The sequence below is a fragment of the Mustela erminea genome, chromosome 7, assembly GCF_009829155.1.
Source record: "Mustela erminea isolate mMusErm1 chromosome 7, mMusErm1.Pri, whole genome shotgun sequence".
NCBI lineage: Eukaryota > Metazoa > Chordata > Mammalia > Carnivora > Mustelidae > Mustela > Mustela erminea.
This window is the reverse complement of record NC_045620.1, coordinates 62,800,320-62,827,684: the sequence shown is the minus strand read 5'-3', so window position 1 is coordinate 62,827,684 and position 27,365 is coordinate 62,800,320. Positions and strand designations below refer to the sequence as shown.

Here is a 27,365-nt window from a genome sequence, read left to right as displayed (position 1 = left end):
AAAAACAGAACAGCCCTACTGAGTTGACTTTAACTTTATGGGTGACCCCAGGCTTTTTTTTTTTTTTATTTCCCAGTGAGTCAGGGCTCTTAATTAGAAAGAAAGAAAGAAAAACTCCCTGCCCCTGATGGAGAGAGCAGATGAAACTGTGTGATCATAGCCCAGCTCCGCAGGGACTGGGACCCGGGGAAACGAGCAGGGAAGGCCCTTGTGTGCCAGAGGAGCTGACCCTATAAACAAGCCGGGTTCATTAGCCTCCCCACTGGCGTCTGCGTGCCTGCACATGGAGGCCAATGACCATTAGCTTCAAGTTGGGGTTTCCTGGCTTTGTGAAGTTTGACAACTCGAACGTTCTTCAATTGTGTTTGGGGTGTGTGTATTTCCCAGTTTTTATAGTAGTCTGTTTAAAGGAATGAAGAAGGAGACATTAAATATTTATTTTAGTTGACAAGATAAATGAAGGCCACTCCTGGGAAGCGAGCTGGCGATTCTGAAATCCTGGTTTGTTTGTACACTTCCCAAACATGCCCATTGTGTGCCTTTGAATGTATGGTACAGTAATTAGATTTTTTAAATGGTTTATTATGAGGCTGGTGGTAATAAACATTTCCTTTGAACATTTTAAAGATTCTAATCTTGAAAGAAAAGTTTATTGCTTCAGGGAGTGGTGCCGTATCTTTTCTAGAGCAGCCTCACTTTGGAGGGTCTCTAGAAAATTCTAGATCTGCCCAGGAACAGAAGCAATGTATCTGGCAAATCGGCAAGCTTGTTAATGGCCAGCTCACTGTCACCAGGGCCTGCTGGTACAATTCCTATTCCCAGGCTTAAGCTTGAAAGGACTGGGCCCAATAGGAAAGCCATTCGGTTGTAGAGAAGAGAGGGCCAGCACTGTTCTACCATCTCTGTGCTCTGCCACAGTCTCTACCTCACTAAGGGGCCGTTGGGCCCCAGCCCCAGGATCAGGCTACCAAGGAACATGTCTGTTGCTGATGAGTTCAGAGATCTCTCTGCTCCGGGCCAAGTAAGGGGACAGATCCCCCCCGGTCTGACACCAGCAGGCGCAAGTGAACTTGCCATTACACGTGAACTGCTGAAATCTCACTGGAAATCTCTGCTGGGCTAAATCAGCTGAGGCCTAAGCTGCTCAGCCCCTTTGGGCTGCCCCTAGTTTGACAAAGGCTTTTAGTCCTAAGTGTCATTGAGGGAGAGAATTTTTCTCTACTCTGACCATGCCAACACCAGGCACAGCTTCCAGGATGAAGGAAGGATGGATTAAACGTCGTGAGGGGTCCCGCTAAGAGCTGTGTGCGTGTGCATACATGCACTGACATGCATTGACACGGTTAATCACGTTCTAGGAGAGAGAGTAAAGCTTTATTGCCTTAGCGGTGCTGGGGAAGGCAGGGCTCTGGTTGTACCTCGGGTCCTAAGAATAGAGCTGCCAGTCAGCCACTCAAGAATTTACTGAGTACCCACTTGTAGGGAAGGCCAAAGAAAAAAGTGGTCCCTATGTTCAGGGATTGGCAGCCTAGGATGTGAGTAATTGTCTGTGACATGGGTTTTGCCTGTTAGGACTCAGTGAGAAGGAGACTTCACTGAGGGCTGGGAGAATCAGAGAAGTCTCTGTGGAGATGGCTGGGCCATGAGCTAGCCTTGTGGTCATCGGGGCTCGGAGAAGAGGGCTGAAGAGAGGACGTCAAGGCTCTACAGCAAGAATGGGTTTGCGGGGTGTGGGGAACTCAAAGGGGAGCAGTCTGCCGGGACACAGGATGTAAGACACACTGCTGGTTAGCCAAAATCACACTGCATGGAAGTTGGAGACCAGATTCTGGGGGGTTCTGGAAGTTAGACAGACTGTCTTGACTCTGGATCACGGTAACGACAGTGGTCAATAGCGGTTGGTAATAGGGAAAGCTGTAGATGCTTAAATGGGGCGGAGCAGGAGGGAAATAGGGTTTCCATCCTATTTTAGAATGATTTATTCTGGCAGACATATGTAGAGGCCCTTTGGAGCGGGGAGAGAATAAGGACAGGAAACCAAGGAGTCCCCGTTTCTGCTCTCTGATTTTGCTTTCCCCTCTGTGTCGTTAATTTCCAGTGTGGATACATGATGGGACTCAGAAGTCATACATTCTGAAATAGAGTTCATAATCATAAGAGTACAGCATCACTTCTGACTTGTGGTGGGCCAAGTAAACAAGACAGTGAGCCCATTAGAAAAACTGCAGGAGACAGCAAAGCTTGCAAGAAACGATATTTAGGTGTGATGTGGGAAAGTGGCTAATCTGGTGGTTCTTGGGTGGGGCATCTTTAGTTTAATGATTCTGGTATAGAGAAAAGAGTCCTCAGAGTGTTAAGTGATCCTTCATGGTTCTCCACATTTGTCTGTTTTCAGCCCACTTCCCATGAAACCAGACACGTTACAGGATGAAGAAAGGGACACTTGGGATGGCCGAGCCCTGTCGTTTCAGAGCTCCCCATCTATCAGAGTGTAATGAGGAGGCACATTTCTAATACCTTGATTTTGTATTTCTTCCTCTCAGCGCTTCCTGCCCATCCCCATTCCTTGAAATGGGGAGGGGCAGGTAAAGTTCCAAGGTAGGCAAGCCTGATGTCCAATGTCCGAGAAGTACCTGAGGTTACCAGGCAGGACCCGAGGGAGAGTACTCAGAGGACTAAAGATCAGACACAGGCAGAGTGGGCTCTCCTGCCCTGGTTTCTCCTCCCTCGCTGCTTACCACACAGACAAAGGCCAGCTCCACACTCTTCCCCACAGAGGCCGCACCATTTTTGCTTTTCACTTACATCACCCAGTACTAGCATCAGCTTGATCTGGTAATCTGGAGCCCTGGTTTTCATTGGTGTTTTGTCCCTGGACTCTCACGTGGACATCAACTGGACTGTCTGTTCGCCCTGGATCTCCCTCTTCGGCCAAAGCTGGGGGGCGGAGGTATGAGAGCCCCTTCCAGGACTTGCTGGGAGACTAGGTGTATGTGTATCTGAGGCGGGCGTAGGGAATCCCGACTCTCCAGACACGATTTCAGAAAGTGCGGGAAGAGCGGAGGGAGGTTGGTTGGAGCCACCGCAGCAGGTTGAACACCATGTTTTCTTTATCTTGGATGAACGGGAGGACCAGGATGCCTGGAGCATTTTCATCTGAATGTGTGCTTCTGACTTACCTTCTGGATCTAGCTCCCTGCCCACATTCATACGGTCTCTCTTCCCACATGATTTTGTTTTGTTTTGTTTCGCTTTTTAAAAAATTCAGAATCACAGAACTGGTTGGTTACCACCCTGAGGAGCTGCTTGGCCGCTCAGCCTACGAGTTCTACCATGCTCTGGACTCAGAGAACATGACCAAAAGTCACCAGAACCGTAAGTTCCTGGAGCACCCTGTGTGGCTCCCTTGTGTCTGTGAAATATGGCCTTGAATGAGGTGTGGCACTAGTGAGACCAGAGAAGACCTGCTTCCATCCTCCACAGAGCCACCATCTTGGGTGGCAGACAAGACCTGCCACCATCTTGGGTGGCAGACAAGACCTGCCACCATCTTGGGTGGCAGACAAGACCTGTGCCCTTCAGGATGGTTAGAAATCCAAGGCTGCCACCAGCCCGGATGACAACTTGATGCAAATTAGAAAAAGGCCCCGTTCCTCTGGGGGGGACACACCCATACCATGGCCCACAGCTTAGAGAGTAGAAGATGGGCTGAATCTCAGTCCTCACATTCCATTTCCACCCAGCGCCCCATATGGCCAGCAGTTGGCACAGCCCTGTGGGACATCCCTGTAGAGAAGAGCACAAGAGGACACATGGTCAGCTGGGTCATGGGCTATAGAAGCAGAAGAGGAGGCCGGGGAAGGTTCAAGAAAGGAGAGGACAGAGCTCTTGATTTGGACCTTGAAGGATGGGGGAGGACGAGGCCCAACAGGTGAAGGTACCAGGGCAGCAACTTCACAGATACATTGAGGTAGGCCTTGGTTCTCCAACAGCTCACTTGCTGGGTCAGAGAACCCAGTCGGAGGCTGTCCTGGCAAACCAGTGGTGGCACATGGACACTATGCTTTGCAACTTGAAAGAAACCCGAGTTATGAAAGGATCCTGGGACAGCACTTGTAAGGGAGATGTTCTGCATTGGCACAGTCGGTGTGAAGAGTCTAGTGCACCCAAGGAACTGAATGTTGAAAATTTTAATTTTACTTAAATTTCAGTCACCAGACTTGACCGTGGCTACCCCATGGGACAGGGCAACTCTAGTGCCTTCACTTGGCCATATTCCCAGTGCAGCCTTCCTGTTCACAGGCGATCCAAGATAGTCTCCTTGAATCCATGCAGCCCATCAACATGCAAAGGACTCTGGGTCGATTCCACTATACTCAGCCCACTGAGGGACATAGACATATAGGATTTCTCCCCAATGAAAGAAAAAGGAAGGTTGTCGGCTCTGTGGGAATAGGTGGCTCATCTTTTTAGCCTCAATATCTAGCATAGTGTTTGATAAAATGCAGGCACTAAGTCAGTGATAAACCCAAGGCAGCAGTCATATTTGGGAAAGCATGCTTCAAAATCAGTGCCGACAGAGGTGCTGAGAAGATTCTAGGCAGATTAAAAATGGGTAAGGTAAGTCTAACAAGCTTGCCGGTGGCCCTGCAGGTCCTGGGCCCCCGGGATTAGCTGAGGCTTGGGGTGGCAAGGGAGAAGATGGAGATGCTTCTGTTTGTCCATAGTTTCTCAATCCACCGTCTGTGCTAAGGTTAGGACAGCTGAGTTCAGAGCAGCCCACAGATCAGCAATCCCATAAACTGTATGTGAGCACAGTCCCTGTCCTCTGATGGCGTGAGATCTTCTCTTTCTAATTGGTCTCTCTGCTTTTTCCTCGTGGCTTTGGGGTTTGAGCTGAAAGTACAAGACAGCCCCTTACGATATCTCAGAGAAGTTTTTCACTATGCTGTCTGGCCAAAACCCAACCAAGCCACCAGCCTAGATTCAGCCCTATGCAGGGACCCAGAGAATGGAGGGGGGAGGTGAAGGCAGCTTTGTGTGCCCGTGGACGTGACCCAGCCCGAGCCTCTCCCAGCTTTGAAATTGTAGGATGTGGTTCCAGCCTTCATGCTGGGATTCCCCATGCTTTTCTGTTACACAGTGATTCTCGCTCCCAAAGTCATCGCAACCTATGACTCCGGGACCGGGGCTCTGCCCCAGCTGACCCACAGATTCCCCAGGGCCTGGCTTTCTGGGTCTTTCCTCCTTTATATGTGAAATGGGAAACATCCAGCTTTTTTTCTCAGCCCAGGGTGAAGTCAAAGCAGGGGACAATAGTAAAAGTTTCTGGGAATTCCTGGAGGACAGTATTATACTTTGTCTTTGGGGATAGAAGAGCCGAGGCACTGCTCTCAGAAGGAACAAAAATGATGACTTCTCCCTGGGCAAAGAAAAAGTATTCTCTCTTTCTTCTTAAAAAAATCTTTGACCCTTAAAACAGAGCTGGGATAAAAATTGGTCTTGCCAGTTTCGTGCTGACTCTGGTGGAAATATGGTGCTTTTTATTGAATCCGTACATTGAAGTATTAGGCACACTTAAAAGGTAATTCACAACCCAAAGAGAAATCAGACTCCCTTTTTCCCCTGATGAAGCCACGTAAAGCTGCCCAGAGCTTCGCGGCCCCACGCCCAGCCAGCAAACCCAAATCCAGCAAGGGGAAGTCTGTGTGGCTTGGAAATTGGATTACTGACAGCTAAAACAGAAAGCATCTATTTCTGTCTCTCCGCCCGTGTGTGTGTGTGTGTGTGTATGTGTGTGTGTGTGTGTGTGTGTGTGTGTGTGTGGTTGGGTTTGTGCAAATAAAGTCATACCACAGAGTCACACTACTGTGGCGGGATAGTTGGAGGCTGGGTCAGGTTTATACACCAGCATCCTGAGTTCCGCGTGAATGTGTGTTTTAGCCTGTGAACGTTTACTGTCGAAATGACTGGGGAAGCTCTGTCCTCAAACCAGATTTAGATAATTGAAAGCCATCATTTCCAAATGGATTAGTAATTTATACGTAGTTACTGTTGGTGGTAGGGGCTGGGGGGGGGCTTTCTCTTTGTTGTGTGAGGACATTATGTGCTCTTAGGAAAACAAGATTAAAGGCTATAAACGGCCTATCTCCCAAGGAGCAGGCCCCTCACCAAGGCTGGCGTTAATGAACAGATGGGTAGAAAGCAGGTGTAATTATACTGTGCTGGCAGAGCAGGTCCTCGCCTGCAATCACTAGAAATGCAGTTAAGACCTTTGCTCGCTGCACTGCATAATCAAAAAGAATAGGAGCCCTGAACTCTGTCTGCATTAAGATCCGTCTAAATAAGTTAACTCCAGGCACTTGAAATTGTGCAAGAATCGTTTCTCTGCAGGAAGGGAGCCTCAGTGGGGCACCTGAGGGGCCCTGGGGAGGACAGAAGTGGCCCAGGAGCCCACGACGATGCAGGACCACAGCCACAGCAAGTGGAGGCTTCCCAGTGAATGGCGGCGTGGGGGTCGTAGCCAGAGAGTGAGGGGCCGGGAGTGCTGTTCTCCTGCTCCGTTGTCCTACATCGTGTTAAGCAGATCACAGTCCCCCTGACCTTATTCCTTTCTGTCCAAAGGCGGCGGTATCTATCCTCTCTGTGGCCCAGAATTATGGTCCAAAAGACTAGACTAGGGTGATGTGCCACTTTGGAAAAGCATGTTGCAGCTTCTTACAAAGGAAGCATGTACTTAGCCACTGACCTGGTCATTGTCCCCCTAGCTGCACCCACCATATGTGTCCATACAAAGATGTGTACACCAGTGTTTATAGCAGCGGTATTCACAATAACCAAAAAAACTGAAAACAACTTAAACATCCATCTACAGGTGAATGGATAAACCAATTATGGTACCTCCATACAGTGGAACACAGCTCAGCAATAAAAAGGAGCAAAGCCCGAGTCCTGGCAGCACCCCGAGGAATCTGGAACACATGCTGAGTGAAAAGAAGCCAGACACAAAAGAGTACATACTCTTGTATGAGGCCACTTACATGCAGATGGAGAGAAGAGCGCCATATAGTGGCAGACAACAGATCAGGGGGAGCCTGGGACCAGGGGTGGCCATGAGGATGGAACAGCAGGAGGCCTAAGGAATTCGGAGGTGGCGGGCTGAGGGACGAGTGGTTTACCTTGGATTGTGGTGACAGTCCCACGCACTTTGTCAGAACACACTGGACTGTGCACCTCAAGTGGTTGCATTTTTAAATTGAAGGTAAACTAAACCTCACTGAAGTTGATTTTTTTTTTTTAAAGATTTTACTTATTTATTTGACAGAGAGATCACAAGTAGGCAGAGAGGCAGGCAGAGAGAGAGAGGGGGAAGCAGGCTCCTTGCTGAGCAGAGAGCCCTATGTGGGGTTTGATCCCAGGACCCTGAGATCATGACCTGAACTGAAGGCAGAGGCTTAACCCACTGAGCCACCCAGGCACCCCTGAAGTTGATTTTTAAAAGGAAAACCAAAGCACGAAAGCTTAGGTCGGGAGTCTGACATGTAGACTGTGAGCCCGTCTACTGTTTCCACTGAGGGGCCCTTTCAGCAAATGACCATGGAGTTCCCCACCTCAGTTTCTTCAGAGGAAAAACAGGTATCCCGAGAGACCCCTCATGGTGTCATTGGGAATTACACGAGCTGTTGGGGACGCTGATCCTTACGGACGACTTAGGTGCCAGGCAGTTGTAACTGCTTTGCAGCAGTGAGCTCATCTTGAGACAGTGTCAAACACTGCAAAGCACTGCACACAAGTAAGTTACTACTCGGGCACCTCGGTGCTTGTTCCATTATTGAAGTGGGTAAAACGTGTCCCGAAAAACATAAAGGGCCACAAGCGGCATCAGTAGGAACCAAGCAGCCATCCTCAGCCTCCCAAGCCTAGTGAACAGGGAGGTGGCCCCTGCACCCACCAGGAGAACGGAGTGCAAATCTGTGTTTACCAAGAGTCTGGATACTCTCCCGGGGGACCCCTCACAACGTTCTCTACGGCCCCAGAGAAGAGGGGGCTTTTCCTCTGTGGCCGTTGTCCAGGACATTCCATCAACGGGTCTGCACGGGATCCGCCAGCCGGGCAGACCCGGTCCTCGGCATGAACAGCTGCTCCACGCTGGCTCACTAGGAACGCCGTTCTCGTCGTCACTGTTCTTTTTGTCAGCATCTCACTTTGCAGATGAGGAAACCAAAACTAAGAGGGATTGTTCCTTCCCCAGAGCCCTCATGCTAGCAAGATTTTCTAACACCTTTATCATGCCTCTTCTCATTCTCTGTGATCGGAGGAGCTCGGAGCTAGGATTCTGAAGAATGAATTCCCAAGGAATGAAAGTAGATGGACCGTTCAGAAAACTACCAGAAATTCTAACATTGGTAGACTTTAAAGAGATGTATTAATTCCTGCTTAATGGGAGTAGATGAAACCTTCTGGACTGGGCTATGTGGGACACCGTCCCAGTGCTTTCCTACAGCAAGTGTTAAATGAGTGTTTAGAATAATCTAGAAGAGGATTGTGTCTCAGTGCGCAGTCTTGTCTCTTTCCCCATAGACTACCCTCCCTGTGAGCTCCCCAGACTCCCTGACCTCGGGCTCTGTTTCTCCTCCCCTAGTGTGCACCAAAGGGCAGGTGGTGAGCGGCCAATACCGGATGCTTGCAAAGCACGGGGGCTATGTGTGGCTGGAGACCCAGGGGACAGTCATCTACAACCCTCGGAACCTGCAGCCCCAGTGCATCATGTGTGTGAACTATGTCCTGAGGTGAGCACGTGAGGGCCATGGGGCAGGCTGTGCGGGGCACCTGAGCTCCCCAGACCGAGGGCAGCAGGCCTAGAGGACACACACCTCCCCGACCCCGGGCACTGCTTCTGCGAGCTCTTTGTGCCAATCCTTGGGACCCAGAGGATTTTCATGGCTGTCTCGGGGACTATAGGACACCTGGGGTGGCCCTTCCTGGTGACCTTTTTTTTTTGGTCTCCCCCCATCTGTCATCTGTGTCATGCCTCTGACCCACATGGGGAGGCATACATAGTTGTCACTTAGTATTTTTTGAATGGGGAACAAGGAAAGAGATACTGCTCAGGATTTCTGGGAGATGATGCAACAGCTTCATTCCCTAGTGCCTGGGGAGAGAGCTGGAGATGGTCCCTGCTAGAGTAAAACAAACCCGAAGCCCTCACCCCCCATGTACGCAATGTAGCGCTTGCCCGTTAATCAAAGAGCATCCCAGAGCCATCCCTGTCCCGAGGGCAGGCTTGGGGTTGCTGCCCCCATGACTCCAAACTTCACCGCGCGGGGCCTTACAAAACCCTAGCACCGTGTCCATACCTGTGTTTTCAGCCAAGAGGGTTAGCTGTCTGCTTTTCTGTACGTCTGGGGATATAAAAGACTTTTGCTAGAAAACGTGGAAGGTCTGAGACACTTCTTGTCCCATCAGTGAGATCGAGAAGAATGACGTGGTGTTCTCCATGGACCAGACAGAATCCCTGTTCAAGCCGCACCTGATGGCCATGAACAGCATCTTTGACAGCAGCGGGGAGGTGGCAGTGTCCGACAAGAGTAACTGCCTGTTCACCAAGCTGAAGGAGGAGCCCGAGGAGCTGGCCCAGCTGGCGCCCACTGCAGGAGATGTCATCGTTTCTCTGGATTTCGGTGGGTGCTTCCTAGCCAAACGGGGGCCTGCTGAACCCTCTCTCCTTACTGTAACCGGCCTCCCCGGCTTCAGCGTTTCCTCAACCCCTGCCCCCTCCCCGGCCCTGTGATTCCTCTGTTGGTAGCCAGATTCTGTGCTGAGTGCCGAAGGGAGTGAGAGGCACGGAGTGAGAGGGTCCTGCTTTGGACTTTGCAAAATGCTGCCTTGGCGGGGTTTATGGGGACTGAGCCATGGGCTGTCCAGCAGAGGCGGGGGGAGTCTGACATAAGGGAGGGGGCAGCGAGAGAGATGGTCAGAGGCCGCTGCTGTGTTTGCATGGAGAGGGCAGATGTCCCCCTAGGCCTTGAAGGACAGAATGCCGTTTAGGTAGAGGGCCAGGCTGAAATAGGAGGAGAAATCATTCCAGAAATGTGGAGGGAGAAAAGATGCCCTCATATCCACTATTTTTTAAAATAATGTGGGCCTCTCCACAGGGCGCCTGGGTGGCTCAGTTGGTGAAGCATTCCATTCTTGATTTTGGCTCAGATCATGATCTCAGGGTGGTGAGATCAAGCCCGCATCAGGCTCACTGCTGGGCAGGTGTGGAGTCTGGGGGAGAGTCTCCCTCCCTTGCCACATCTGCTCCTACCCCCATCCTGTGCATGCACTCTCTCTAAAAAAAAAAAAAAAGAAAAGAAAGTAAATGTTGGCATGTCCAGGCAGTTTTCAGCCCTGTCCCCCTCCCATGCTGGAAACACTTTACATGTGCACCTGGGAAGCCCCTTGCTCCCAGGCTGTGACCCCTACCTCTGTCCCCCACCCTCCTGTGCCCATCCCAGGGCTAGAAGCCCCTCCCCCTGCTCACCGTATGGTGACTTGGCCCCTCTAGAAGCTCTGGAGAGGCCACATGGGGATTGCAACCTCAGAAACTATAAAGGGCAACAGCCCCGGGACAAGAAGTCTCGCAGCGGCCCTGGGATGTGGCAATACTGAGGCAAACTGGCCTGTTTCCCTCTTACAACCTCCTCCTCATGGATATTCCCGGCCCCTTGTCAAGGAAGTGAGTCCTAGGACCTGTAGACCCTGATGAGGAACACCCAGGAGGGTGTTCCCTTCCAAGGGAGACTTGCTTCTCAGCCCGGAGTTGCAGCGGGGCCTTGGAGGCCGAGCGCCTAGCCCCAGGCACGCTTTCAAACCCTCCTAGGACCTTCCGTACACCCTCTGGGCTTTCGCTACCCCGGGGTAAGCCCAGGAGTTGCAGGTGGTAACCAGCCAGGACCTTATCTCCACAGAGAGCCAGAGCTTCCAGGGGTCCTCATCCTACAGCAACACCCTCCTGCCCCCCGGCCAGCCGTGGCCCGGAGAGCCAAGGAGCCACAGCACCCAGAGCGAGGCCGGGAGCCTGCCCGCCTTCACCGTGCCACAAGTGGCAGCCTCCGGGAGCGCCACCCCGAGTGCCACCAGCAGCAGCAGCTGCTCCACGGTGAGCACCCCGCCTTGGGGTGAGGACACGGAAAGGGTGGGCTGCTCCTTTTGGCTGCTGCAGGATGGCCAAGCAGATGGCCTGGATAGGAATACTGCCTACATGGCCCTCGAGTTATCCTGGGGTCCCCTGGGGTGGGGGGCCCCTTGCCTGCCCACTGCTCCAGCTGTTGGCTCTTACTGTGTGCACCCCCATCTAAATGCTAAGTTTCCTGAAGATGGGGCTGAGTGGCATATAGCTCTGAGCCCCTCGCTCAGTCGCTGGGCAGGGGCAGAGAGCGGCATAGTTTTCAGAGCCCCGCTGGCCACGGCCTTCTTGTAAGGAGGGGTCCCCCTCCACATACTTGTTCCAGGGGCTGGAGCGGACTCTGTGAGTCTAGAAACGCCCCTTTCACCTTGGACTTCTGGGGAGACCAGTGCCCTCCTCTTGACTTGGTCACTCTCCTTCCTGGCCCCTAGCCCAGCAGCCCAGGAGACTATTACACATCCCTGAGTGATGACCTGAAGATTGAAGTCATCGAGAAGCTCTTCACCATGGATACAGAGGCAAAGGACCAGGGCAGCTCCCAGGTAGATGGGCTGTGCCGGCTCACACCCATTCTTACAGCCACGACATTCCCTGCAGAGCCTGAGGGGGGTGGAGGGGTGGTGCTTGGCCAAGGCCCTGGTCTTAAATGGGAAGTGGAGCCTTCTCCCCAGGCCCAATCCAGCTTGTGCAGTCTCTACTGAGGCCGGATTTCCTCTGCCCCAGAAAGCAAATTACCCCTGCTCCTTTCTTAAAGAAGCCTTATGTTTAAAGAGTAGATAGGAATTGTGAGAGGTTTATAAATAAGGAACATTTACTCTCCTCACAAACATATTCATCTTAGGATTCTGAAATAATAACTTTTATTTTAAATGCATTTTAAAGGATAGAGGACTGACAGATTTTTCACTTACACACCACTTTTCAGGCATGTACAGAGGCAGTGTTCTTGAAAGGGACTGGTGTTTCTGAAAAATTACAAAAACAGGGATGGGACGGGTGTTTCACAGAGCATAGGAGGAAAAGGAGGACCGAGTTGTTCCCACCTCCCCAGGGGCCACTGGATACACCGTGGGCTTCACAGGCGGTCTCACTGGGGCTATAGGAGAGAAGTGGGGTAGAGAGGAAGTCGTTTCAGGTGGGAGGAGGCAGGGTCACCCGTGGGGAATGTGTAGGCACCACCGAGCGGAGCATGGCGATTCGGGGCATGAACCCCTGGAAAGGCTAGTGTCCCAGGCCAGGAGCCCTGCACAGCAAGTAGACGAATCTGAGTTTTTGGGTGCTGGGCCACAGGGATCAAAGGCGGTGCTAGAGCAAGGGAGGGACACTGCTGCAGGGAAACAGTGCAGGAGTGGGAGGGCACAGGCAGGGCCACGAGGGCGGGACAAGAGAATAGCATTCTCAAGGCTATGCCTGCCTCCCCACACCTTTACCTCTGCCTTGTCCTCAGACGGACTTCAGTGAGCTGGACTTGGAGACCCTGGCCCCCTATATCCCCATGGACGGTGAAGACTTCCAGCTCAGTCCCATCTGCCCCGAGGAGAGGCTGCTGCCGGAGAAGCCGCAGGCCACCCCCCAGCACTGCTTCAGCACCATGACGAACATCTTCCAGCCGTTGGCGCCCATGGCCTCCCACAGTCCCTTCCTCCTGGACAAGTATCAGCAGCAGCTGGGAAGCAAGAAGATCGAGCCTGAGCACCAGCCCATGTCCTCCATCTTCTTTGATGGTGGGAGTAAGGGGTCACTGCCACCGTGCTGTGGCCAAACCAGCACCCCTCTCTCCTCCATGGGTGGCAGATCCAACACCCAGTGGCCCCCTGACCCGCCATTACATTTTGGGCTCACAAAGTGGCCTGCCACAGATCAGCACACGGAGTCCTTGGGGCCATCACCGTTGGGTGCCCCCATCACCTCACCCCATCTCTCCATGTTCAAGAAAAGGTGAGTGGCCCAGACCCTTGCTGCACCAGCGGAAGCTCCCACAGCAGGGGATGGGTTGGAGCTCTGGGGCCCCAGAAAGGCTTCCTGCTCCTCCCCTGTGCTCTGAGAGTAGAGGCTGTGGGGGATTCACCCCAAGGTAGGTGAGGCCATGAGCAGAACACATTTGTGTCTGGGCCGCAGCAGAGAGAAGGTGCCTGCTAAGGGACTTGAATGGCACCGTGCCCCCCTCCAGACCAGGGCTCCACAGCCGAGTCACAGATGCACACGGGCGTCTGAAGGACTCCTGCTGCTCTGTTGGAACCCTGGTTGAGAAAAGCATAAAAGATGCCCTTGCTTCTCCTCTGCCTCGCGGCTGTCCCTGGTTCCTCCCCTCTCTTCCCATCTCCCCAGCAAGGCCCGTGTCAACCAGGGGGGCACTCACCGGGCCAAGTCACGGTGGTTGATCTGGGACTTCTTGTGCTCAGGGCCCCAAGGTTCTGCTTCAGGGGGCGCTTGCCCATCCTCCCCGGGGAGCAGTCCAGGAACTACAGGGGAGAGACAGGGCAGAAGACAGAGGTCTTCAAGACCAATGTCGCCCACTGTGCAGCCACAATGGAGGGCTGCCCGGATGCACAGGGCCAGCAGGCAGCTGTGGAGGGAGGTACAGGTGACCGGAACCCTCAGCATCTGGAGCCTGCGGCCCCTCCTCTGGGACTCTGCCCTTTGCATCTCAGAGCCAACACGGGCGAGTCTGGAAGGGTCCTCTGACGGCGCAGAGAACATGGGGATGTGGGGCTTCCAACTCCTTCATGGCTCTTTCTCTTGGCATTGGCAGGTCTGCAAAGGGCTTTGGCCCCCAAGGTCCAGATGTGATGAGCCCAGCCATGATCGCCCTGGCCAACAAGCTGAAGCTGAAGCGACAGCGAGAGTATGAGGAGCAAGCCTTCCAAGACATGAGTGGGGTGAGTCCCCTGCCTGGTGGCGTCTGGACTCCCTCCACAGCCCAGGGTTGTGGAGACAGTGAGGACAGAGGTCCTCTCCCAGGGGCTGTGGGGGCCCAGAGAGCCTGCCAGGGGCAGCAGGAAGGGGTGTGGGTATGACCCCAGTCCCCTCGCAGGCCCACCCTCCCCACCGACCCTGTCTGAGGACCTGCGTCTCTGGCCTTCTCCCTTCTGCCTCCAGGGGGATCCGTCAGGCAGCAGCACTTCCCATCAGGTGTGGAAAAGGGTGAAGAGCCTCAGGGCCAACGGGAACTGCCCTCTGATGCCCGACAAACTGCTGAGTGCAAACCTCCCCAATGGTAAGCAGCGGGTCCGAGCCTCCTGGGGGCTGCGGGGACCGCACTGGCAGGGGCGCCTCTGGGTCCCTCCGCAGTCTCACCCCTGCCTCTCTGAGCCTCCAAGGGATAAGGTGGTGTCCCGCGTACCCGTCCCCCGGCCCCAGCCCCTTCCACTAGGCCTGGGTGAGAGACTCAGGACGTTTTGGGCACTGGGGCCACAGGAGCTGGGTCTAGTTCTGGGCACCTTTTGTGAAGGAAGGAGGCTTCTGGGGGCCTTGCAGTCTCTCCCCTGCCTGGGCCTGGCACTGTCCTCACTTGCTGCCATTGGTCTTTCAGATGAGTTCACCCAAAATCCCATGAGGGGCCTCGGACAGCCTCTGAGACACCTGCCACTGCCACTGTCTGCCATGAACCCGGGGGAGAACGCCAAGAGTGGGTTCCCCCCGCAGTGCTACGCCCCTCCGTACCAGGACTACAGCCTGCCGTCCACTCCCAAGATGTCAGGTGAGTGCGTTTGGGACCTGGAACCAGCCAGTAGCAGGGCTCAGCTCTGTACGGGGACAGGACTGATGCCCTGGAGGGCAGCTACCTGTCCCAGAAATAGTACGGCAGGGGCAGATGCTGCCTGGCCCCAGGGTTTTAGAAGGCACAGCTGGGGCTCTTGGGGCGTAAGAGTCCCCAGGCCCATGCCTTCTGCTCAGTGTTTCATAGCACCATCTTGCCTACTGCCTCATTCACTGCCTTCAGGCAGGAACAGAACTAGGACATGCACAGAGAACGTACTGCCACGGGGTGGCCCTGGGGAATTCGGGGAGGGTTGGCCACCCTTCTCCCCTGGGCTGCCCGAGTCTATTCCCATCTCACAGATCCTAATCACCAGCCCCTAAGGGTTGCTATTTGACATGAATGTAATCCATGGTTTGGGGAAAACACAGCAGAAGCCCTCTTAGGGAAGAGACCCTTTTTGGAATGTTTGACAAGAGCTTTAAAAACACGGTACCAATCATTCTTTCAGGCATGGCAAGTCGGCTGCTTGGGCCCTCCTTTGAGCCCTACCTGCTGCCCGAATTGACCAGATATGACTGTGAGGTGAATGTTCCTGTGCCAGGAAGCTCCACGCTCCTGCAAGGAGGGGACCTCCTCAGAGCCCTGGACCAGGCCACCTGAGCCAGGGCCCCCCTGGGCGGGCACCCCCCGCACACGCTGCCCTGCCAGCTTCACTCTGTACGTCTACTTTTGCAACTAGGTATTTCTAACACCAACACACTTTTTACAAGATGTACCTACTGGCAAACCTGCCCATGTCACCACGTAGTGGCCTTTTTCTAAAGATGCTCACTTTAGTTGCTGTATTTTTAAGATACACGGTTTTACCTGCTGCGTTTTATTCTGTCAATGAACGTGTTCTTAAATTTTGTAAGATTTTTCTTTCCCCAACTTTGATTACTTCTAATTTATATTATTCATGGGTCCCTCTGTCTCGCTCTCTCACACACAGTATCCATACTAATGAATTTTGTGTTACCTCTGTTCTCTTGTTGGGAAAGCTTTGGCTTCGTTTTACTAAAAAATGGTGGTGGTGGTGTTGCCAAAGAGAAACAAAGTAATTCTGCTATTCAAGCTAGATTTTCACAGCCTATTCCTCTCAAAGCCCTTCTCCCTTCTTTCTTAAAACTCATCACCCTATGGTAAATTTCCATCTTTCTGCTCTTCTTAAGCCGACTCTTAGCTCTAATCTTGACACAACATTTGGGAAAGAAGAGAAACGTGAAGGGTGAACTCTGGCGTAAGTGCTTGTGAAGGTTGCGCAATGTGGCTTTCCCCCCTCACTGTTTGGGGTTCTTCTCCCACATTTGGTGGATCTGTTTATTATTATTATTCAAAAACATAACAGGTTTTTTAAGAGAAAACTTTTATCTGGTTTAATGTGTTTATCATATATATGGGTACTTTGTCATATCTAAAAATTTAGAAACAGAAATGGAATCCTGTCATGGAATCACTTTAAGATCTGTTTTGTAAGATGTCGGTTCTCTCTCTCCTGGTGTTGCCGACACCACCGACGTTCGGCACGCCCCTGGGCCTGTCCTCGCTCTGCTCAAGGTCTCTCGCTGTTGGCTTTTTGCTTTGGGGATATGCCATAGGCGTGACAAGCAATCTAAGACATGGAATCATGAAGTGTGGGAGCACTGCGAGCTGTCTTCTCATGTTCTATATGTATTATGTATGTATGTATGTATGTATATTATTATTGCTGCCAAGAGGGTCTGATGGCATGTTATGGGGTGAGGGTGGGGCAAATCTGAGGGAGGGGAAGTGCTTTAATTTTTCTTCAGATCTTGTTGCTAGCCCTTCAAGTGCACTGAGCTATGGGACTCTAAAGGTCTTTCACATGGCACATTTGGGTATTTCCAGAATTACCATGAGATGGTTTCAGTGGGAATTCAGGAAAGAAAGTGAGGATTCAGAAATGGTGCAGTGTTCCAGCCCACGGTCCTCCCAGCTTACCAGCCCGGAGCACATGGAGCTGGCCTGAGAGAGGGTGTGGAGAGGGGGCGTAGCTGGTCCTGACGAGGCCCTCACCCCTTCCTCAGCCTGCTGTCAAGTGGCCCTGCCAGGAGCAGCAGGCAGACTTCCTGGTTGGCCCCTAGCCTCAGGCCTTCCCCAAGGTCTGTCACCTGAAGTGACATTCAGGTAGGAAGCACTGAAAATCAAGTGTCTCAGAGCACTTTATAACTCACTGGTTAAGAGGGACAATACCTTTTGGTTTTTAAATAGCAATCACATGGAGCTCTTCTGTCCTGGGTACAATGAGGAAGTTTCTAGGAACACACACAAAGCACAGCGGGCCAAGAATCTGGTAAAGCTGGATGGACTTACTGCCAAAAACACAGCAAAAGACCGAAGTTCAAAAGAAATCTAGGAGAAAAACAACCTGGCCGCTGCCTTGACCCAGTCACGCTGTAGCACCACCACTTGGCCCCACACACGGTGGCAGAACTTGAAGGGTTACTGACGTGTAAACGCTGGTGTTTGATTTCCTGTGTGTGTTGCCTCAGCATTAAGGGCATTTTTTACCCTTGCAGTTTTACTAAAAAACTCTGAAAAAATATTCCAAGCTTCATATTAACCTTAACCTGTCAGCGTAACGAGTTCATGAACATTACCGTAGTGTCAAACTCCTACTGACAACAATACTAGAGGGGAGCTTAACCTTATAAAGAAATGTATTTTGACACTGATATCTTATTAAAGTGTTCTGAACCTACCATTGCTGGTGGCTCTTGTTCGTGTAGATTTGTCACAGGTTATACCAATGGAAAGCAAAGCCTCTATTACACAGCTTACAGACAATGCGTGTGGACCCTGATCTCTGTGAGGTAATGGAGGCCAGCCGACAGGAGGGAGAGAGCAGCACGAACACGGGCACGGCTCAGGACTGGCTGCCATGTTGCAACAGCCATATTTCTGCCTATAGTTCTGTCTGCTGCTAGGCCCTTTCTCAAATCCTGGGGGGCGGGGTGGGGGGTGTTACCCAAGGACAGAAGTCACCATCCTGCTTTCAGAAGACTACATGAAGCAGCGTGAGAGCTGGGCTGGTCTCCACGTCACACTCTGCACTTTGAGACGCAGGTTCAAAGGGGCAGCGTGGATTGAGTGGTCAGGGAGGACCTCCATTTGGAGGCAGCAGGGCTCAGTGGGGCCTTCCCACAGAGAAGGTAAAGGTAGGAGGGCAAGGGCCAAGACCACCTCAGGTGGAGACAGGGTATGGCAAAACCCTGAATTAGACATGGCTTGATGGGTTCCCAAATTCAAACTTGACCCTCCTAAATCCTGTCCTGCTTGTGAACAGGCAGCTGTCTCTGTAGGGTCATGCGGAGGCTCTGGGGAGAGCCAGCAGCAGCCTCTGCTCACAACCGTCAGGCCTAGAACCAGTCATTCCAGCATATTCCTTTGAACTCTGTGGTCCCTACGGGAACTGCTTGGCCTCTCTGTGGCCTTTGTGAAACTGAAATCAGTCCCTTCACTTCCATGACCACCCAGGCAGGATCAGGAGAAGAGACTTCAAAGTTCTAATGTCACAGACACATACACACACACACACGTTTTTTGAAATAATACTCATTTGGTGAAGTCATGATCTCTCCAAGAGCTTACCAGCTCAGAGCAGAAACAAAAGCAATTCTGATTAATTCCCCTAGATGAGGTAGTGTTCAATGATAGAGGCCCAGGGACCACATATTTTAAGGTACTTCCAGTCTCAGACACTGGGCTTTGGTGTCCCCAAGTGCACTTGTACTTGGGCCAAGGACCCCCATCTTGGGTTCAGAAAGCACAAAACTAATAGACACAAATGAACTCTCAGTTGCTTTTGGGTGAAATCCTGTGGTGAAGGTCCTGTGTGAGTTCAGAGGCGGCCAGGAAAGATTCGCCCGGGCCTCAAGAGTAGAGAAACCCACAGCGGAGCTGGGAGGGAAGAAGACTGGTAAGACAGGGGTGACAGGGAAGTTATTTCAAGAGCGGATGAGAAGGACAAAGCATAAGGCCAGAACAGATGGCACCTGCAGGAGACGCCAGACTGAGGAGACGGCAGCCTGGCCACTCACAGCACAGGCCTGGAGTCAGACCTCGGTTCAGGTCCTCAGTCTGCTATTTCCAGCTGCGTCTTGGGGGAGGACTTTAATGCCTGAGAGCCCGTGTCTGCCTCCCTGGGAACAGGGCACGGTAACAGTCCCTACTTCATAGGTGAAGGCTGGAGACAGAAATTTGGGACTCAGCAACAGGAAAGTTGTACTTAACTCCATGAGACTGGGTTAAATTACCCAGCAGATAAGAGCGGAGACAAAGAGTACAGTTCTAAGGTAGAGTCCAGGTCAAAGTCAGAGGAGGAGCCAGCAAAGAGGCTGAGCAGAAGCAGCAAGTAGGAAAAATCCCAGGAGCATGGCATCCCAAAAGCCAAGAGAAGGGGGCATTCCAAGAGCTTACCAGCTCAGAGCAGAAGCAAAAGCCATTCTGAGTAATTCCCCTATATGAGGTGGTGTTAACCTCCTCATATATGGAGGTTCCTCGTATATAACGTTTCCTATATGGAACCGTTAACTGGGCCTCACTCTAGACTGAGGTCAGGTAAGAGGGAGAGACAAACTTGGCTCTGGGGTTTGGCAACATGGAGATGGTCACTGACCTTGCACAATGCAGTCTGGGTAGACAGCAAAGCACAGCGTCTTGATGGGAGCAGACTGAGGGGTGAGCTGCCTGGAGCAGAGCGGGGTCCGAAGCCACAGTAACACACTGCTCTTTCGGGAAGTTTCCTTGTGAAGGGAAGCAGGGAAATGGAGTAAAGCTAGAAGACCCGGTTCTGCTTTCTAATATTTAATGCACTTCTAGAATAATTTTGTATTTGCCAACAAATTGCAAGAATATTAGAGTTTGGGCACCAGTTCCCTCTCTGGCTTATGCTACTGTGGTACGTATGTCCAACTAAGGAACCAGTACTGAGAACATTCTTATCTAAGATTTGTACTTGATTTCCATTTCCTTAGTTTTTGTCTGATGAATTTCTTTTCTGTTCCAGGATCCTATCCAAGGTACCATACTGCCTGTAACGGTCATGTGTCCTCAGGCTCCTCTAGACTGTGATAGTTTCAGGGTCCATCATAGTCATTCAAACTTCCCGTGTTGTTGATGACCTTGACAGTATTGAAGGGTGTTTTTCTGATATTTTGATAGAACAGCATCCTTCAGTTTGGATTTGTCACATGTTATTGTCATGGTTAGAGATTCTGGGTTTGGAGCAGGGAGGACAAAGACCCAGTCTCAGCCCATCACATCGAGGGTACGTGCTCTCAGTGTGACTTCTCACTGTTGGTGTTAACCTTCAGTTGGCTGAGGTGGTATTTGTCGGGTTTCTCTGTAAAGTTTTCAGATTTTTCTCAGGGACGTTCTAGTTCAAGATGAGCTAGAACCCATGGGAGTGTTGATATGGTGACGGCAGAGGGAGGAACTGATTAGGGCTTGCAAGAGAAGGGATCATTGCAGGAATAGTGCCATTGAGAATAATAATGGGCACAGATGGGAGCTAATGCAGCACGGACAGAAACACTTGTCAGTTCATCATTATTTTTTTTTTAAGATTTTATTTATTTATTTGACAGAAAGAGATCACAAGTAGGCAGAGAGGCAGGCAGAGAGAGAGGGGAGGAAGCAGGCTCCCCACCAAGCAGAGAACCCGATGCGGGGCTCGATTCCAGGACCCTGGGATCATGACCTGAGCTAAAGGCAGAGGATTTAACCCACTGAGCCACCCAAGTGCCCCCAGTTCATCATTTTTTTTAAAGATTTTATTTATTTATTTGACAGAGAGAGATCACAAGTAGGCAGAGAGGCAGGCAGAGAGAGAGGGGGAAACAGGCTCCCTGCTCAGCAGGGATGTGGGGCTCGATCCCAGGACCCCAAGATCATGACCTGAGCTGAAGGCAGAGGCTTAACCCACTGAGCCACCCAGGCGCCCCAGACAGAGAGAGCACAGCGGGGGGTGGGGGGGATTAGCAGGCAGTGAGAGAAGCAGGCTCCCTGCTGAGCAAGGAGCTGCAGGTGGGACTTGATCCCAGGACCTTGGGATCATGACCTGAGCTGAAGGCAGATGCTTAACTGCCTGAGCCATCCAGGCACCCCCAGTTCATCATTTTAAAGGAGGGAAGGCAAAGAGTAGATAAGGCTGCAGCCTGTCAGGTAGAATTGGTGAGGGCAAGATGCTAAGCAAACTCCAATTTATTGTTCCATCTCCACAGCGATGGAGGAGTTAAGACCATTAGCGGAGAGAAGGGGAAGGGCTGTCAGAGTTCTTAGCAGAGAGAAGTGTGGAATCGTCACTTCAGGCGGCCAGACTGATGGTTAGTATCAGATGCCCAAGTGAGATTTTTGTCACAAATTGACCCACTGGCACAGCTGTATATTGTTCTCTGACCACACCGTTCCACCCTAATGGAGGCAGAAGGAATGGTCGCCAGGTTGGGGGAGGGGGAGGAGCGGGAACAGCATGCCAGAAGGAGATAGGAATGTTTCCAAGGGAATGACTATTATGACAGACCAAGAAATCTAAGTTCTGTGAGGAGGAATGAGGAAAAAAAAAAAAGAGGAGGATGACCAGTGAAAAATCAGTAGGTTCAGTGAACAAGAGGTCCTAATGAGGTCAGGGAGGGGTCAGAGAGAGGTGTGGACAAAGGGAACCTTGCAGATACTCACTGTCAGAGGAAAGGAACCTGAAAATTGAAATTTCACTTATACGGACATATGACCCAGCAACACCATAAGTAAATACAACAGGTATTTATCTTAAGTGAAAACTTTAGATTTATGTAACATCTGCCCACAAACATTTATGAATAGTGCTGCTGTAATTATCAAGAACTAGAAACAACCCAAATGTCCTTCAACAGGGGTATGGATTTAAAAAAGACCAAACTAGAACCCATCCCTACAATGGACTACCAGTCAGCAATCCGAGCTAACTTGATTCACACAGCACCATGGAGGAAGCGCAAAGGTATTATTCTGAGCGACGAAGCCAGCATCGAACAGGACAGTCCATGTAATTCTATGTATAGGACATTTTGGAAAAGCGGAAAAGAACAGGGACAGTGGACCACTGGTTGCCCAGGGTCAGGGGCGGGAGAAGTCTGAACAAAGGGGCTGCATGGGAGAGTTCTTCCGAGTCTTCAGATTATTCTACATCCTGTCGGTGGTGGTAGTTACGAAAACCTGTGCAGGTGCAAAATCGCAGAACTGTACATCAGAAAGAATTTTACTTGATGTAGATTGAAAACTTGTAAAAAATTTAAAAAGTTTGAGATCTCGGCAGTGGCTGAAGTAACGTGGAGGAGAAGGCGGGAGGAAGTCAGGGAGAGTGGTTGACATGGCGGGGGGCGTGATGACGCCGCGTAGAGAGGCACAGGCGAGGTGGGAGCTCTCGACCAAAATCACTGAAGGGGGGGATAAATAGAGGCCAAGGTTGACAGCCAGGAGGAGAAAGAAGAGTCCTAGGACATGAAGGGAGAGGGGGTTCTGAAGCAGCTACGCAAAAGTAGGAGGACCCCTCCACCTCTAGGCCCTGTTTGATGGCGAGCCTAGATAAGAGAAACGGGCCCCTCCCTGATGGCTGCAGGGGGCAGGGGCCTCAACGGAGAGCCAGGCTCCATTCAAGAGGAAGGTGAAGGCACAGTCAGAGAAGACAGGAGGATCTAAGAGGTGGCTGATGTCAGATGGACAGCAGATGTCTGTCAGATGGACAGCACCCTACACGCCAACACTCTCAGGGCTGGGCTCGGGCCCTGGGAGCTTAGACTTCCACGAGATTACAGGCTAGGCAGCAACCCCAATAGATCATGTCCCTCTCTAGCACCACACCTTAACAGAGAGAGAAACAGGAGTTTGTTCACAGAAGGATGACTTAAGATGCAGACAGGCCTCACAAGCACATCACCACAGTTGACTGGAGAAGTTGAGACAGTTTGTCCCAGAGGAGATAAGATTTGGGGAATCTCAAAAGCCCCCCTTCAGATAGCTGGAGAAAGCAGTGTGTAGTTTTTCCCAGATGGCCCACATGGTAGAACCAGGCCTGCAGGTGCAGAGGGTTCAGCTCAATGCAAATGTACTCAAGAGTAAATCGTCCTCCTCCCCTAGTGTGTCAGTGTTTGTCTTTCTGTCTTCTCAGTATAATAGGGAAGTTAAGTCTTTACTCTGAGCACCAAAGAAAGTTGGAGAGTGATGCCATTCAAGGATATCGGGTCAAGATTAAAAAAACAAAACAAAAACACCTGATTTCAAAGCTTTGCTCAGATCTCAGCCTGGACATCTACGGCCCCGTAAAGCCCAGGACAAGCAGAGGGGAACTCTCACTGCCCTGTAAGTGTTCATCTCCTGAACACTTACAGGGCAGAAGAAAGTACAAATTTTGTTGATTTTGGAATTTTAAAATGGTTTTCTTCATACAGATTTAGAGTGCATACTAAGAAATCAGTAAAGTTGAGGAATTGTTACAGCCAAGGGGAGCCCAGGGAGACACAACAGTTAAATATAATGTGGCTTCTTGGAAGGGAAAAATGAATATGAGGTTAAAAAAAAAAAAAGAAGGAAATTTGAATAGAGGCTATACTTTAGCTAATACTAATTGTATTAGTTCATTCATTAATTGTAAGAAATAGATTATAGTGATGTGAGGTAATAATCAGGGAAAGTGCCGGCAGGGGAAGTAGTGATTCTCTGTATTGTCTTTGCAATTTTTCCACAAGTCCAAAATTATTCTTTAAAAAAAAAAAAAAACACTGAATAAAAAAAGGATGCCAGATAAAAACCAAAAAATGCGGGTGGAAATGGAGAACAAAGGACAGGATAGGTAAATGAGTAAATCTAAGTGAACAGTGACTATTAAAGCAGTAATAATGAAGATATATTATGGGGCTTTAAATAATGGACATTGATGTACACACAAACCACAGCATGACAGATGGGAAGAGGTAAACGGAGAAAGTGACTTTCAGTCTTTGCATAGTCTAGGAAGTGGCAAGTGCACTAACTTATATGAGACTTTAGTAAGTCAAGGGTGCATGTTGTGATCACAAGGGCAATCGCTAGAAGAATCATAAGATCGTGTGTAACTAATAAGCTAATAAAGCAGAGAAACTGAATCTTTAACAAAATACATGATTACTCCAAAAGAAGACCAAACAGTAGAGAAAAATGAACATAAAATAAGTGGAACAAACTGAAAGTAAGAGGTTAGATTTAAATCTAAATCTATCAGTAATTACATAAAATACAAATAGGTTACATATTTCAATCAAATGAAGAATGTCAGACTGGGTTTAAAAGATAAATATAAGCTGTACAGGATATATGGTGTCTAAGTAAGAATACAGACAGAAGAACTTTAAAAGGACAAAAAAAGATTTATAGACACACGAAAAATCTGGTATAGCATACTAATAGCATATTTGTAGACTTTAAGGAAGACGCAGTACTAAAACACAGGGACATCTCACAATAATAAAATGTGTCAATGCAAGAGAAAGATATTGTAAGTTTATGTTTGTATGCACCTAATGAGTCTTAGATATTACTCCAAGGAAAAACAAAATCTATACTCATAGTAGAGGATTTTAACAGACACTTCTCAATGACTGATAGAACAAGCCAAAAATAGTAAACAAGAATCATGGAAGTGAAAAATGACTTTGTAAATGGGAGAAAATATTTACAACGTTGTATTTGATAAGGACTAATATCCAAAATATATAAAGGACACTTACAACTCAACAACTAAAAGGTAAATGATGCAATTTAAAATGGGCAAAACATTGTAGGCATTTCTCCAACGAAGACAGACAAATGGCCAACAGTCATATAAAAAGATGTTCAGGGTCTTTAGTCATTAGAGAAATACAAATGAAAACTACTATCCGATACCACTTCACATACCAGTAGGATGGTTAATAGCTAAAAGATAGACAATAGGAGTGTTGGTGAGGATGTAGAGAAAATGTAACCTTTATCCATTTCTGGTGGGAATGTAGAATGGTGTAGCTTTTTGGATAGCTGTTTGGCAGTTCCTCAAAATATTAAACATAGAATTACCATATTGCCATGAAATTCCACTCCTGTACAAGCACACGCATACACACACACACACACCCAAGGGAACTGAAAACCTATGTTCACACAAAAATTTATACACAAATGTTTATAGCAGCATTATCCATAATAGCCAAAAAGGAGAAACAACTTAGATGTCCAGCAGGTGATAAGAGCATAAACAAGATGTGGGATAATACAGTGGAACAGTATTCGGCCATATAATGTAACCAAGTCCTGATACTACGACAGAGATGACCCTTGGAAACCTTATATGGAACAAAGGATGCCAGACACAAAGGCCACATATTGTATGATTCCACTTATATGAAATGTCCTGGATAATTAAATCCATAGATACTGAAAATGAACTAGTGGTTGCCAAGGGATGAAGGAAGGGAGAAATGGGGATGGTTTCTTTTTGAGGTGATGAAATGTCCTGAAATTAGTGGAGATGGTTTCACATACTAAAAACTATTGAATTGTACACCTCAAAGGGTGAATATTATGGGATGTGAATTAAAGCTCAATAAAAAATAGACAACAATATAAAGGACTGAAGTACACAATTAAGAAATAGACCTAATTGCGTATGTAGTACCTCGTGCCCCGTAAGCACAGAAGACACATTCTTTTAAGTGCAGATGGGGAATTTACTAAAATTGGCCATAGACTAAGCCACAGTATTAGTACCAAGCATATATTAATACATTTCAAAGGTTTAAAGTGACACAGAGCACATTCCCTGACCACAGTGAAATTAAACTAGAAGTCAGTAGTCAAGTCAAAGTTTAAGAATCATGAAGTCTTGAATGTAGGAATATAAAGTACTTCTAACTTGCTCATGGTTCAATAAGATCACATTGGAAATTAGAACATGCATTAAGTATTAATGAAAACAGTGTATCAAAACTGCTGGGATTTATTTAGAGCTATGCTTAAAGGGAAACCTATAGCCTCAAATGGATATACTACCAAAAAAAGGAAAAAAAAAGGATAAAAACCAGGGATACAAGTATTTATATCAAGAACTTAAAAAACAAATAGTCAACTAAGCCTAACAAAAAACAGAAATAAGAAAACAATATGAGAAGGAAACAATGAACTAGAAAACAAATCTATAATAGAGAAATAACAACAGTGCTGAAATTAGTTCTTTGAAAAGAATAAAATTGATAAACACCTAGCAAAATATATCAGGAGACAGTATACAAGTTACTAATATCCAAAAATAAAAGACTATACAATATTAGAAACAACTTTATGCTGTTAAACTAGTTGAAATACACTAACTTCTTGAAAAACCAAATTAAGACTGACACAAGAATAGGAAATATGAATAATTCCATTATTAATTAAAGAAAATGAATCCTTCAGTAAAACTTTCCCACTAAGAAAACTTCAGTTTATGAAGAATAAATGAAGAAATTATGAAGAATAAATTCTTAATGAAAAATAGCTTCATTATTAAATTCTCCCACTTGGGCTCCCTGCACAGCAGCGGCATCTGCTTCTCCCTCTCCCTCAACCTCTCCTCTCACTCCTGTGCGCTCCCTCTCACTCACTCTCTCACATAAAGAAAATCTTTCAAATAAATAAATGAATAAATAAATTCTCCTAATTGTTTGAGGATGGTCACTCTTTCTCAAACATATTTAGCAAGTAGGAAAAGAGGGCACACTTTGAACTCTTTTATGAGACCAACATATTCTTGATGCCAAAGCTTGACAAGCACTTAATAAGAAAACTTACAGAAGGCCAATCTCTTTCACAAACATCAATTTTAAGATTTTCAACAAAATATTACCGAATCAAATCCAGTAACATATGGAAAGGAAAATGCACTGTGAACAAACTGGGTTTCTTGAAGGAATACAAAGCTAATTTAGCACTGAACAATTGTTCGATGTAACTTACCATATTAACAGAAGAAAAAACTCAATGTAGAAAAGATATTTGATAAAATTTGAAATGCATTAATAGGGAAAAAAATAAGTGGGCATTGAATAGAGAATAACTCCCACAATCTAATAAAGGATATTTATTAAAAACCTAAACAGCGGTGCCAGGGTGGCTCAGTCAGTCAAGCGTCTGCCTTCAGCTCAGGTCATGATTCTAGGTCCTGGGATTGAGCCCCACATCATGCTCCCTACTCTGCGGTGAGCCTGCTTCTCCCTCCCCCTCTGTCTGCCACTCCCCCTGCCTGTGCGCACACTTGCGCGCTCTCTCTCTCTGTCAAATAAATTTTTTAAAAAACCTAAACACTAAATAAAATCTTTTTTTTTCCAGTGCTCTTTAACTTTTTTTTTAATTTTTAATTTTTTGTAAACATATAATATATTTTTATCCCCAGGGGTACAGGTCTGTGAA

General features: G+C 48.9%; 1 protein-coding gene and 1 long non-coding RNA gene across 2 annotated transcripts in view; one reads left to right on the top strand and one right to left on the bottom strand.

The window, feature by feature from the left end:
• EPAS1 (endothelial PAS domain protein 1) overlaps positions 1-17,634 on the top strand; it is an 83,090-nt gene extending 65,456 nt beyond the window's left edge. Inside the window, exons 7-16 of the mRNA XM_032351859.1 lie at positions 3,269-3,375; positions 8,642-8,789; positions 9,466-9,680; positions 10,953-11,143; positions 11,602-11,712; positions 12,618-13,108; positions 13,923-14,049; positions 14,270-14,387; positions 14,703-14,870; positions 15,382-17,634. Coding sequence (XP_032207750.1) covers positions 3,269-3,375; positions 8,642-8,789; positions 9,466-9,680; positions 10,953-11,143; positions 11,602-11,712; positions 12,618-13,108; positions 13,923-14,049; positions 14,270-14,387; positions 14,703-14,870; positions 15,382-15,533 — 1,828 coding nt within the window. The 3' untranslated portion in view covers positions 15,534-17,634. The remainder of the gene's footprint in view (positions 1-3,268; positions 3,376-8,641; positions 8,790-9,465; positions 9,681-10,952; positions 11,144-11,601; positions 11,713-12,617; positions 13,109-13,922; positions 14,050-14,269; positions 14,388-14,702; positions 14,871-15,381) is intronic.
• LOC116595472 overlaps positions 12,017-27,365 on the bottom strand; it is a 71,041-nt gene continuing 55,692 nt past the window's right edge. The window contains exons 3-4 of the long non-coding RNA XR_004287696.1: positions 13,530-13,632; positions 12,017-12,266 (exon numbers count right to left, since the gene is read on the bottom strand). This is a non-coding gene — a long non-coding RNA (uncharacterized LOC116595472). The remainder of the gene's footprint in view (positions 12,267-13,529; positions 13,633-27,365) is intronic.